This window comes from Lissotriton helveticus, chromosome 8, assembly GCF_964261635.1.
Source record: "Lissotriton helveticus chromosome 8, aLisHel1.1, whole genome shotgun sequence".
NCBI classification, from domain to species: Eukaryota; Metazoa; Chordata; class Amphibia; order Caudata; family Salamandridae; genus Lissotriton; species Lissotriton helveticus.
Genome location: NC_136069.1, coordinates 1,408,175,240 through 1,408,189,493, shown reverse-complemented (window position 1 = coordinate 1,408,189,493; position 14,254 = coordinate 1,408,175,240). Strand labels below are relative to the sequence as shown.

At 47.4% G+C, this 14,254-nt stretch overlaps 1 protein-coding gene across 1 annotated transcript in view; it reads left to right on the top strand.

Annotated features, from left to right (window-relative positions):
• The window catches only part of TMPRSS15 (transmembrane serine protease 15), a 1,630,091-nt gene that overhangs the window by 825,885 nt on the left and 789,952 nt on the right, over positions 1 to 14,254 (top strand). The window contains exon 12 of the mRNA XM_078658360.1: positions 9,421 to 9,523. Coding sequence (XP_078514486.1) covers positions 9,421 to 9,523 — 103 coding nt within the window. The remainder of the gene's footprint in view (positions 1 to 9,420; positions 9,524 to 14,254) is intronic.

The following is a 14,254-nucleotide window of genomic DNA, read 5'->3' as shown; positions in this document are numbered from 1 at the left end:
CGGTTTGCGAGGAGGCACCCGCATTGATCGCCCCATACATAGAAGGCATGCTTAAGAGGTAAAGCTGCATACTCCGCCCGATCAACATCTAACCCAGCTAGTTGTGCTCGAGCCGTCTTCAACTGTCGCCAGACCCTCGGTGCTCCCGTTCGCTGGTGAATACGTCCCAGCTCAACTACCTTGGCCATCAGGTGCGCACGCTTTTCCCTTAAGTCTTTATTGTCAGCTGACGCAATACCAATGAAAACCCCCCTAAGAACCGCTTTCATCGCTTCCCAAAGGGTCGTCATAGAAACGCCTGGTGTGCCATTTAAAGCTAGGTAGTCTGATATGCTTCCCTTGACCTGCCGCACTACCGCAGGAGCATGGTCTCCACAGACGCCAAAAGCGTCGAGCAACACGCCTTGGGGGAAAGGTCAGAGAGAGTCGCAGCGCAGAATGGTCGGACAATGGGCAGGGGAGAATCTCAACTACACTGACTTGCTGTGTTAGCATGTCAGAAGTAAAGATGTAATCAATGCGATTGTAAGTTTTATGAGGACGTGAGTAAAACGTATAAGCCCTAGTGTTAGGGTGTTTATGCCTCCAGATGTCAGTGAGCCCTGCATCGGTCAAGAGGCGCTTCCCAGCATTGGACAAAGTTCCCGTCTGACCCCATCGTTGCCCAGATCGGTCCGTGTCCCCATCTAAGTCCCCTCCCAACAAGTCTGTCCAGTCTGGCAAACCTGTGATGTCCTGAATGACGTCTTAATAAAACCCTCCTGGCCACTATTGGGAACGTAAACCGAGGCCAGTACAAAAGTGTGAGTATCTAAAATAAAGGTGAAGGCCAGAAACCGCCCCTTAATTTCAGCCTGTTTGCTACCCACACATCCTGGGAAACAGGAGGAAACCAAGAGGGCAACCCCTGCTGTGTTAGAAGTGGCGGATGAGAACATTTGAATCAGGAATGCCCTTGATCGAAGACGGTGACCATGAGGAGGTGTGTCTCTTGAATTAAACAAATAGGGGTGTCAGATTGCTCTAAATAAGACAGCAGTGCTCTTCGTTTGGTGGGGCTTTTAAGACCTTTCACATTTAAGGACACAATGTGAATGTCAATGACCATGCGGGCGGGAATCTACAGTTGCAGCAGCTAACAGCACTCGTCTGAAGAACCTAGGACAAGCAAAAGGGCCTAGGAGGTGAGCCTGTCCTAACATCGGAGAAGGAGGATATAACCCCATAAACAAAGGAAACACTGTGAAAGAAATACCCGAACTAACCAAACAAGAATAACTGTCATGAGTAGAGTTCACAAATATCCCAGGCGAACAGCCTGTGGTGAGACGTGGGATGGATAGCAGGAGTCCCCGCCGCCCCCCCAACCCAGGCCCGGCCCAATCAGCTGGAGTGGAGTGGTCCCACCGGGAAGCTGGAAGAGAGAAGCAAAGATAGAGGACATTCAAAAAAGGGAAAGCGCCCATATTAGTCAGCAGAAGTGAGGGTGGAGTCCTCTGATAAAGATCGTAGAATTGTTGAACGTTCGTTGGCCATAGCTTCTGTGTCCGGGCGAGAGACCGGCAGTGAGCCCCCTACTTTCCGCCATCGGTCGCCGTCCTCGCGTTGAGCTGGGCTGACGTGCTTCTCAGGACTGTCGTGGCCCGCCCCTGGGATGCGCAAGAGAGAGGACACTTCTTCCACAGAGCAGACTTGGCGAAGTTTACCTTCCCATTTGAAAATGAGCCTGAATGGGTGCCCCAAGGAGTATGCAACAGCCTTAGAGCAAAGGAATGTAGTGATAGGCCCGGAAATCGCACAGTTTCTGAAGAGTGGAGGCAGCTAGGTCTTGGAAGAGGAGCGGTTTGCATGAGCGAATTCAATAGTGAGCTTAGACCGTGCCTCACGCAGAATGTGCTCCTTAAGTTTGAAATCATTAACACATGTCAGAATGTCAAGCGGTGGTGCCGTCGCCGATCTCCTGAGGCCCACTCGGTGTGTGCCATCCAGTCAGATCTCCTGGTCAGGGGAATCTCCCAAAACAAGGCGGAACAGGTCTACGACAAAAGCCGATATATATCGTAGCCTCCAATCCCTGCGGAACTGCTTGTATCCGGATGTTGTTTCGACAAGAGCGGTTCTCCAGGTCCCCTGTGTGGGATTGACGATCTAAATGCTGTTCACATAGGCGGAGCATCTCCTGTTGAAGCTGAGACACCTCTTCGTCCCTGACCGCCGTCTGGTTCTCCATGTCATATACACATCCTCCCACAGAGTCGAAATCTCTGAGCATCTCTCAGATTTCGGACGTAAAATCCTTTTTCATAGCATGAAACACCCTGGTCAGGTCCGTAAAGAGCGACTCCAGGACAGTGCGTGTGACAGGTCCATCAGCCTCCGCCAGTTCCTTCCAGTCTGTGGCCCCACCTGCCCGTGACATAGTGTCTGCTCCCCCAGTGCCGGATTTGAGAAATAAGTCTTTGATGGACCTGTCTTTCCGGCTTCTGGAGGCCGCCATGTAGAAAGGTCGCGTAGCCGACTGGAGAAAAGGGAACGCTAACAGCACCAACCCACGGCACCCAGCACTCCTTGATGGTTTCCTAATCCAAGGTTTTGGAGAAAGCGCCCCTGCCACCAACCGCGTTCCAATGACCGATCTCGTCCCTTCACTTTAGCTGCTGGCCTCTGGCAACACAGGAAAGGCTCTTACAATAGTGGCATCTCACACAGTAACCAGGGGCGACCCGTCACCCAGCTGGAGTTAATGTCCGTAGGCAAGGGCTAAGCTGAACCCCCGGTCAGTCGCCAAGATCTCTGAAATCAGACCCGGGCTCTCACAAAGAAGTCCAAGATAGCAGCTTCACCCTAACTATCTGCACCTCAGCCTCAATGTCTAGTAGAGCAAAAGGGGCACGTAGAGTGGGACCAACTGCCCCAGCCGCAGTGTTGCTGGCCTTTGATAGTAGCTGCGAGGTGATAGGTAGGCAGGCCGTCGGTGAAAATGCGAGGACTACTGCACAGAGGTCCCCGACCAGGCGTATCCGGAGTGTTGGCTCCACCAGGCCCCACTCATCTCCACAAGATCACTCTAGGCCCGCCCTCGCTACTCCCAACGGCTGTAGGCCAGTCAAGTCAAACAAGCCCCGCAGTGAGGTCGCCTGTGTCTCACCGCTGTCCCAAAGGATGTAGGCTGATCCTAACCAGCCTCGCTGTGGCACACTAGTTGATGGTAGGAGCTATAGGGACACATACAGTGGTGCAGAGAAGCCCTCCAGAAGACGCTGTGCCAAGCCAGTCGCTGCCAGGACCCGCTCACCTCTCAAAACCGCTCCAGGCCCGCAAACGCTGCTCCCAACCGCTGCAGGTCAAGCAAGCACCTCCGTCAGTACGCCTGAGTCTCGCCGCACCCTCAAGCAGTCGCGATCCTCACTGCAGGGGTGCAAGCCTCAACACACTCAGCCTAGAAGGAGGCGCAACAGGGGCTGTGGGGCCCACTCGGCGTACAGACTCCCCACAAGCAGTTGCACATTCCAGGCAATCACCGCCGCAACCCCTCAGAAGCCGGCCTGTGCCGCCATTTTGATGCTGCCAGCTTGTGGATCTTTAAGGGTCTGGTCGTGGGACAGCTCCGGCCCCGTACTGCCCCCGGAACCCACCAAGGCAACGTGGGTCTGCAGCAGCCACCTCTGCTCCTGCTCGTCATGATGGCTGCCTCCGGCAGCCCTTCCCCAGGCACACCCAAACCTGCAGGTCCTCAGGCGTAGGCGGGCACCGCCATCTTGATGCTGCCACCAGTGGGTGTTGGGCAGCCTGTGGAGACACTAATAGTTTGGTCGCGGTACAGCCGCGGCACAGATCCGGCACCGCGAACGCAGCCGGGACCCACCAGGGCTGCCGGGACCATCAGCGGTAACCTCCGCTCCCATCTTTCACAACGGCCGTTGCTATCAACTGCTCCTCAGGCGCCCTCAGCGCGATCACTGCTGGGGCCGGGAGCCCGAAGCCAGTCCCCACTTTCATAGGTGCAGGCAGGGTTCACAGACAGCACCCAAGTCGGAATCTGCCGGTGGGTACATGCTAGACAAAGCTATGCAGGTAAGGCTCTGGTTGTGGGCAGGAGCGGTGAGCAGATACGTCCTACTAGTCCGCCATCTTGAACACGCCCCCAACAAAAATATTTTTTAAGAAAGATAGGAGATTGCTCGTTGTAGTGGATGGTGTAAACTTGAAATTGACCCAATGGGAGGTGTAATCGACGAGAACAAACATGAATTTTTTCTGGGGACCCAGGGTATCCATTGGACCAATCATCTCAATGGCTAGCTTGGTCCATGTCACTTCCGGAACGTCGACAGGAGATAGAGGAGCTTTATGAAGGACTTTGCTTTTGTCGCTTTTAGCGCAGCTGGTGCATTCCTTGACCTTGAGTTCGACCATTGAATCCATTCTTGGAAACCAAAAGCAACTTCTGACTTCGTTTTTTGTGAGGATCCTGCTTAAGTGTCCTTCATTGGCTAGGTCAATTATCTTGGTCTTCTAATCCGTGGGTGGAATTACTTTCTCACCTCGATGTATCCGGTAGAATACATCGAGGTGAGAAAGTAATTCCAGCCACGGATTTGAAGAACAAGATAATTGACCTAACCCATGAAGGACACTTAGGCAGGAGCCTCACAAAAAAGAGAGATAGTTCATACCTCACCTCCCAATAGTCTTTGACAGCATCTAGAACTTCAGTAAGATTTTTAGGCCAACCATTGATGATGAAGTCTCTGAGAACGTCCATGTGTTTGTCTTTTACAATGCTTTGATCCCAGTCATCTTTAGTTAGTGAGGGAAGATGCATGGAAAAAATGGGCACATCTAACGGTTTCTCGCTATTATTGACAGTGAGAGGAGACCTGGATAGGTAGTCTGCAATCACATTCTCAGGTCCTGGTAGGTATTCTACCTTAAAGCAGTAATTCTCTAGACCTAGGACTCATTTGTTTATCCGTGGAGACAAGTTTTGGCCATGTTTGGGTTAGAACATGAAAGATAACAGCTTGTGGTCAGTGCGTATAACAAACTTTATGCCCCACAAGAAAATTTTTAAAAGGTGCACTTCCCAGAAGCATGCCAACGCTTCCCTCTCAATGACTGAGTAGTTCCGTTCTGAGGAGCTGAGGGACCGGGATGCAAAAGCAATGACAGTTTCTTCACCATTTCCTTTTTGAGAGAGCATGGCTCCCAGCCTTTTACCGGATGCATCTGTAGTTAGAACTGTTTCCTCATAGGGTCAAATGTTCCTAAGGCAGGTGAATCAAGAATCTGTTGTTTTCTAGTCTCAGCCATTTTGTTGCGTTTCTCTTCCCATACAAACTCTGAGTTTTTCTTGAGGAGGTCCCGTAACCCATCACATAGATCAGAAAAGTTTCTCACGAACTTGGACATATATTCTACCAGTCCGAGATATGATTTGAGTTCACCTTTGTTTGATGGATACGGAGCATCCTTGACTGCTTGGATTGAGCTGTACTTAGGCCTAAAACCATCTTTGGAAACAGTGTGCCCCAAATAGTCCCCTGAAGTGACTTTGATCTTGCATTTATTTAATTTCACTGTCAACCCTGCGTCAGAGAGTCTTTGGCACATTGTGTTGAGAGTGACGCTGTGTTCTTCCTACGTCGACCCGTACATTAGTACATCATCTTGGAAACAACCGGTATTTTTGACACCCTCAAGAATGTGTTGAACTATTTATTGGAAAATGAATGCCACTGAGGCAAGTCCGAATGGCATTCTAACAAACAAGTAGGCCCCAAATGGCGAGGAGAAAGCTGTCAACGGTCATGACTCTGGGTGAAGTTTTACTAATGACTGAAAAAAAACATGCCTTCCCCATGGTGCTTAGCATCTCATTTATGCTGGGGAGAGGAAATCATTCTACCCAGATATTTTCGTTGAGACTGAGGAGATCCACACAAAGGCGGATACCTTGTCCATTGGCCTTCGACGCTAGAACTAATGGCGCCAGCCATTCTGGCGCTTCTATGGGTTGAATAACACCCATCTCACATAATTGATCTAATTCAGCCTTGAGGGTTTCTCTAAGGCGAAGAGGTACAGATCGTGTTCAACGTACTACAGGTTTGCGCCTTGCCTAACCTTGATTTTATGTTGAAAGTCTCTCATTTTACCTAGCTTGTCAGTGAACAGGTTCGGACCGCATCCTGCAGGAGCCTGTTGCTGTTGGGAATGTCGACTAAAATGACTTTGTTTTTGTCTTTAGGGTCCAAAATGATTCCTAATTCTTTCTGATGTTGCCATTCCAGCAGGTTCGCTCCACTCTCAACCACATACACCTTGCCCACTGTGGTTCTTCCTTTAAAGTCTATGTGGCTAGGAATCATGCCAACAAGGGGAATGGGGCCTCTGGTGTATCCTTCCGGTGAGATATCCGGAGGATTTTGCATTGCTTTACTGCGACCTAGAGACTTCTTGAAGTCCTTGAGGTTCACTAACATGAACAGGGAACAAGAGTCAGCATACATCTCTAAGAGTTTGTTGTCTAAGAGAACTACACACTTCGAGTAGTTGGGTTTGGAGCATGCATCACTGTCTTTTAATTGGAATATAAATTTAGCCCATGGCTCCTCGTTTACACTGGCCACATTGACTGTATTACTTACTCCATCTCTACACACTCTAGCTAAGTGCCCTCTTCTATTGCATTTTTTACACAAGACACTCCGAGCTGTGCACAGGGGGCTGTTGGCCAAATGGTTACTGCTGCTGCATCTAAAACATTTTTAACTTATGGCCCTCCTTGGTAGACTTAGAGGTAGGTATTTCTTTAGTTCCCTCTTTATTGGATACTTTGAGTACCTCACCGTTAGTGTCCTCAACTTGTACAGAAGCCACTAATTCTTGTTTAACTTTCATTTCTTTTGCACACTTCACTGTATGTTCAATCGACTGTGCTATAGCAATAGCGTCTCTTAGTGTGGGGTTTTTAGAGAGTAGTTATTCTTGAAATCTGGTGCTGTTCGTGCACCTGATGAGTTGGTTTCTTATGAGGGAATCACTGAGACCCCCAAACTTGCATAACTGTGTGAGTCCTCTTAAAGCTGCGATATAGTTATTAAGGGATTAGTACTTCCCTTGTACTCTGCTAAAGGATTTGTGGCATTCAAGCACCACATTGACCTTGTCCCCAAAGTGTGTCTCTAACTTCATTAGTGTGATATCGTACACATCAAAATCGCCATCATTGTCTAAATCTGGTCAGGTAGAGTTTCGCAAACTTAGCATTTGTGAAAACCTAAGTTATGCAGCAGAATACGTTGTTTGTGCAAAGAGAATTTTTCCCCCCATTGCAATCAGGTAAGATTCAAACAATTTAGTCCAATCTTTCCAGTGATTTTCGAGGTCTCCACATTCATTTAAGAAGGACGGCGGTTGGCTAATACCTGAAGTGCCCATGGTGGAGAGTGACTTGGGGCATGGAAGTGGGAGAGGAGAGAATCTCAGCGCAATGGAATGTACACAGGATAGACGTTTGATGCACTGTAAGACCAGGACGAGGGAGAATGCAGAAAATTGCCCCGGTAACACTGGCGCTCCAGGACCACCTGAGGTGATACTGTCGCTGACACTGGGAGAATATAATGTGAGGCACGCAGTGTATAACGGGGTAATCAAACTGAGCAGAAAAGTCACAACAATAAAAGATTTCAGAGAGTGGATGAGCCTTAAATATAGGGCACTCACAAATGGCACGCAGGGTGTGAGCTTGTCACAGAGGAAACTGACCAAGGGATAACCTCAAAGGCGAGCGTCTCAGGGGCCCCTGATGATTAGGAACAGAAAAATCTCACTGGGATTGAGGAAACAGGAATAGTCGGCAAGGTCTCCTTTAAGCGTTATTTAATCCAGCAGGAAAATGAAAAAACAAAGGACAGGCCGCTCAGTAGTTGGAGCGCCGGAAACGTTTGGGAGGAAGTCAGCAATAAAGACCAGCCCACTACTGGTTGGTGCGGCGGAGGCGCTGGGTATAGCAGGCTGGAAGATGCTTCACAGGGCAAAGGTACCTCAAAGACCGGGAGATACCCGAGGTGAAAACTGAGCAGGAAGTTCAATCAGGGGCACAACGTAGTTGACTCCTGCACATGGCGGTGTGCTGGATTGGGAAGCCATGGGATGTTGTTGCTGAAGCGATACTCTGAGGCTCTAAGAGGCAGCAGACATAAGGACAAAGCAGCGTGGACCCAGCACGATGAGAAAATCATAGAATACCTGGATGAGGAGGCTGTGGAATGTTGCTGCTGAAGCAAACCTCTGAGGCTCAATGAGGCAGCAGACACTAGGACACAGCTCGGACCCAGCAACGATGAAGAATTCTTGGGACACCTCGTTGAAAGGACAGTACCCGAGGTGAAGGCAGCTGAAGGAGATTCATTTAGAGACCTAAGTAGCGGACGCCTTGTCCTGTGCATGTCGGTTGAGGAGACAGTGGGCAGACACTTGAGGCACTCCTCTGAGGCACTACGAGGCAGCAGAATGCTGGCATGCATCGCGGACCCAGCCACAATGAGGGAAATCCTCAAGCAGAGGACGGGACATGGAGGCAGCAGTATTTCCCCGTGTTCCTGTTCCCAACTGCACAGAGGGAAGCACAGGAATGTGGAGAACACCACACAAAAATCTTGGGATTAGAACAGTGGACACTCAATGTACCGTTGAGCAGGTGACAGAAGGACTCCTGTATATGTGCCCCATAGATACTGCCACACAGGCCAGAAGTGTAAGGCAGGAGGCAACAGTCCAGGTAACACCGCCTGTACAGAGGACCGTCGCCGGGTGGTAGGTCCACAGGAAACCCATTGAACACTTTAGATGGCAGCAAGAAGAAGACTCTCTACATGGGATTGTCAGGACTAGGAGAGAGTACTCAAAGGGGAGATGATCATCTGTCCCCTTCGCAGATCGTCGCCAGTGTTGAAGTCCTTGAAAATTAGCAGACTACAGAGCAGGTAAGGCACAAGACTCTTTATTCTGATCATCCACTCTCCTTACACTGGATTCTCAACATTCTTTTTTGAACTCTAACGGGATGATCCAAAGGAGCAGGAGAGGAGAGGGGAGGTGGACTGTACCCACAGGGAAGTATGCTAAACTACTCTGAGATTACAACACTACTCAACTCTGAACTCTGACCCCTGCACAGGCTGGGGTCTATGCAGCGGTCAGAAAGCACCAGCCCACTTGTAATCAAGGCCTTTGAGTTACTTATTTTTGTCAGTGTATTTGACAGATGATCACTCTTGTACAACAGAAGTTAAAAGCGTGATATTTTATAGCAAGTTTTGAAATTAAATTGTTCATGCACTTTTGACTAACAGTAAAAGTGAGAACTGCTTAAAGTTAATAATAGTTTTTTTTAAACATCTATTCACTCAGGGCACTATATATCAACACCTATTGGATTGGGAAGCAGAAATAGAGTTCGGCTGTATAGTTTGCCATTGTCACTGACAACAGAAGCATCTTGCCTACGTTTTTGGTAGGTATCAGAACTGTATAATCCAAAACCCTGCGTGAATAGAAAAGATATTGCTTGACAGTTATTTTAAATGTTTTTAATATTTACATTTAATTGCATGTAACAATTCTCAGGAAATTAGTTTGGATGAGCCCATTGAAATCACTGATCATGCATTTTGTTTTTCTTTACATTGATTGCTTGGCTTGTGAGGGCATAACCTGCAAACTTGTCACATCAGCGGTAGCACAGGTTATCCTACTGTACTCTGCTACATTGCCTTCTAAACTTTCTCGAGAAACAATGTGGAAGAGATGCAAACTTTTAAAATCTCACACTGTTTCAGTCCATGAGCTGAACCTTCATTGCCAATTTACCAAAAGATGACAAACTCTGCTATTCTAGACAAGCGATATTGGAAATAATTACACCAGACATGAAAATACCAAATTAACATTTTACCTGTTTAGGTGAAAAGGGGAAGACAACAACATCTGACGTTACATGGTGTTTGGAATGCAGTTCAACAGGCCTTTGCACCTGTTGTTTGAGTTTCTGAGTCCTTTTGATATTGCGGAAGGGGCCACAGATGTTTCTGCCTACCCTTCAGTAATACACATTAAGCAAGCATGTGGCAGAGAGCAGACAAGCTTAGCTTAATTCAAATGTGCACAGCATTGAGAAGTACTAAAACAGTTAAAATGTCAAAGACACAACACAATAAAAATCCCACCTTAATTTGTAAAAGTAGAGAAAACTGAACAATCAAAATGCCAGCAAAATGATGAAAATTGAATAAGGGGGATCCTGAACTATGAATGTTTCAAGATTTAAGTGAAAAAAAGCCAAGAACTAGTAAAGTAGACATGATAGTCTACGGTCGCAGTTGACCTGAACCTTGGGATGATTTCAGACTGACCTTGATGGAACGTGGTCTGGATACACAAAGTAAGTTAAACCTGGTCAGAGATTGTACCTCTGTACTTAGTCTCTGAAACAAAAGTCAAAATTCTCCAGCGGAGCTAGATTACAGGCTGTTCCTGACAAGAGTTTCTGGAGGCAGGATGTTTGTATAATGATGCCTCTTGAAGCCATTGGTTTGAGTGGGAAAAATTCAAATGTCATGCCTGGAGAAGTCCTCTCGTTGGCTGGACACTTTTTGCACCTTTTCCCAGTCAAGATTTGTATGTTTGTATTAAGGGTCCAGCAGAACACGGTAGCACCCTGTATCTGACAATGAGTTTCATGAGACCAGAAACCTCCTCACTGAGGATTTATTTCTGTGGAGAAGCTACAATTGGGAGAACCATTTTCTTAGCTGAGCAAGCTTGCATTTGAGCAAATCTACTTGGGGGGCTGGTCCTTGTCCTCCAGAGTTCTGGATGGGCAAAATGTTTTTACGTCCCAATTCATCAGAGATGTAAGTAGAGGTCCAGCTAGACACAGCCAGGGGCCTCAGAACCTCAGGAACAGAGCTTGGGGTCAAGAGCAACTCCAGAAGAGGCCGCAAGCAGGGACCAGCCCAGGCCCAGTTGCTATTAGTCAGCTGGGCACTTCAGGTAAAAGGCCTCTTGTAGATTATTGTGTTCCTGTAGCCACAGAGTACATCTCTTTTTCCTGGGTACAAGGGGGTGCAAGTCCAGCCCTTCAGATCTCCTCACTGGTCTCAAACTGCAGTTGCCATCCTTTTTCTGCTCTTCCACAGGAACAGCGAAGGTTCTGAGGAGGGTCTTTTGGGTTGCCACATTTATGCTTGTCACTAGCTAGTGGGTGGGGTGACTTCTGACTCCCCCCATCAGTGAGGTAAGAGTTTAAAGGGACAACTCTACCAACACTTGCAGTAGGTGCTGTCTACTGACTGCAAACAATCCCACAGTGCACTTTATTCCCTAAATCAAGGATGGGGAATAGTGTGGCCAGAGACACGATTAGTCCTCTCCTTAGTGGTCACTCAAAACTGGTTTGGTTGGCAGCTTACCTCCCACTGGGCTTGGTGCCGGTCTGATTAGGATGACAAACGTTGGTGTTTTGTAGGTGTCACCTAATATTTGCTTCTGAGAAGGCAGGAAGGACCCTTTGAGGTCAATGCACCTGCACCAATAGGGCTTTAGGAAAGGGTAAGAAAATGCCTTTACTCCCACGCCATTATCCCAGCTCTGGGAACAGTTTTTACACTTCATTAGATTCAAGAACTTGCTGGACAGCTTCTGGAGACATAATTTAAAATAGCCTCCAGGAGCAGCAGGCAGGTAAAAGATATCTTTCTAAAAGTTATGTTTCATAAATATTTATTTTACATTCAACTTCACCTTCAAAAATAGTTTTTTCATATGTGATAAAAAGAGTGGTTTAATTATTAACCTAGCTGGTGCCAACCTTGAGATAGCAGCTTCATATTTGAATCTCTACTCTAGGTTTCTCATAGGAGAGCCAAGACCTTAAACAAGGTAACTAGTTTTGGGGGGCTTATTCCTGCAGGGCATGGTGACATTACATTTTTACTTTTCCCATGTGTAATTGCCATGAATCAACGTTTTGGGCTAAAAAGCCTACATAGGTGTGACTTATTCATATTTAAAAGTTAGACTTTACTGATGTTAAAATGGTACCTTTGAAGGTTTGGGCTTCTGGTTTATTCTCCAGCAGTTAGGCTGTATTGTAAGTATGAAGCCATGGTTTCCTCGATATACTAGTAGTGTTGCAGTCCACAGGTGACATTTAATTTCCCATGTCATAGGTGTAGTTTCTACACCATATACTATTGCCTTATATAAGAGTGAAATATGCCAGTCAAGAATAGCCAATGTCAGAACACATACAATGAGCGCAAGGCAACAGTGCCCCAGCGTGCAGACGCTAATGACCAATTCACCAAACAAAGGAGTCAACAAACAAAAATGGGCATTTTCTTATAAACACCTTTTAAGCACATCAGGACCAGAATAAACAAGATTGCTTGATCCTGAAGAAACTTCATTGGTTCCCCTTGCTGACCTGCATCATCTTCAAAACCAGTTGCTTCATTTACAAGCCATCATAGCCTTCTCCCCACTTATCTTTCAGAGAAGATCATCATCTCTGATGTCTCTCAACATACCCACAACCAAAAGGCTGTAGACTAAGATGTGTAAAAAAGACAAAACAAGGCAGCAGGACTTTTCCATCAATGCATCCAGGATCTGTAACAGCAGGCCTGTATCCATGAAGGTTGCCCCAAGCCAGCTCCACTTTAGGAAAGAGTTGAAGATGCACCTCTTTATAGAACTCTACATCACAATGTAGTAACCATCCACAAACCTGTTACCTCTACTATCACTCATTAAACTTATTCTTGTATTTGACTTTTACAACTCGCTGCTGGCCTTTGAAAAGATTTGCACTACACCAATATCACATACATGCATACATACATGTGCCATGATACAGACTCAAATGTATGGCAAAACACACTCATTCCATTGACAACAGGGGTTGTGTATAGTTGGTGTGCCCCCAGCCCCTGGGCACCCTTTAAGGGAGAGATCTAAGTGGGTCCCATCGAACCCGTAAGTGAATCCCCAGGGCTGCAGTCTCAAACTGGTTCCCCTCTGATGGCAGTACATGACCATCTTGTAAAGCAAGGGTATACTTAGAACTTCAATTGCAGTGCAACAGGATAAGTGATTTCCATGTTCATGCTTATACCATGCCCCCATCCACTGAGAGGGGCCTCAGAGAGGGCCATTGAAGCACTGAAGAGATGGATGTAGTTTGTGACCTAATTCTTGTGGCTCTCTAACAAGGAAAAATGATTCCGGTTTTTACTTATAAACTCTACCAGCAGGCTTAAGCCCAAGAATTGGCCAGGCCTTTCCAACAAGGGCGGGCAAGTGCAAATGCTGCACCTGATTGCTTATCCTGCCCAAGTTCCCCAAGAGACCATACAACTAAGGGCTTCATTGCGATGTCGGGCAGAAAGCTTCCTTCTGACAGTCAGAATCTCCTAGACCGTGTCAGAACCCTTCCGACTGACTCGGTCGGTTTACAATCTGACCCACTGATTACGATATCCGCAGTCAGATTGTAAACATCACCTTCTTACCAAATCGGTTCCGACTGGCTCTTGGAGCATCCATGTCGGTCGCAGAGACATTGTACAGCTCAACATAATGCATTTCCGACCAAGCAATTACGAGGTCTTCTTCCAACAGCCTTTCTGAGTTGGCCTGCCCGAAATGAAAAGGCCTTCTGAAAGTGACTTCTGTGGCCCCTAGCTGGGCCGCCTTCATCCTGCAGCCTCCAGTTGGAGGCTGAGGGGGTACCTAAGGGACCCCCCTGTAAAACCCTACACTGTGTAGCAGGCACTATGGGGTGCCTACGACAGAGTGCAGAGTTTTCCGCACACCCCATAACAGCCTGTGCTGTCAGACAGAACACAGACTCCCATAGGAGTCAATGGGAGTCTGAATGAACAGTGTTCAGTTCCATCGTAATCGGTCGAGTGGAAACACCGACCGCGAGTCGATCGGTCCCGATTCCGAGCCGGTGTCGGGGGGAGGAAACTCCGACCGACATCGTAATGAGGCCCTAAGTACTGATTGTCAAAAAATATTGCTCTTCTTCATAATTCAATGAGTATAAGAACTGAGAAACCCCTATTGTGCTTTTATTATGAGATGGAATTACAAGATGACAGAGTCAACTATTGAGAAACGTTTCATAATGAATCGCATACCTATTCTTCAAAAAATGTAGCAATGCATCGCATTTACG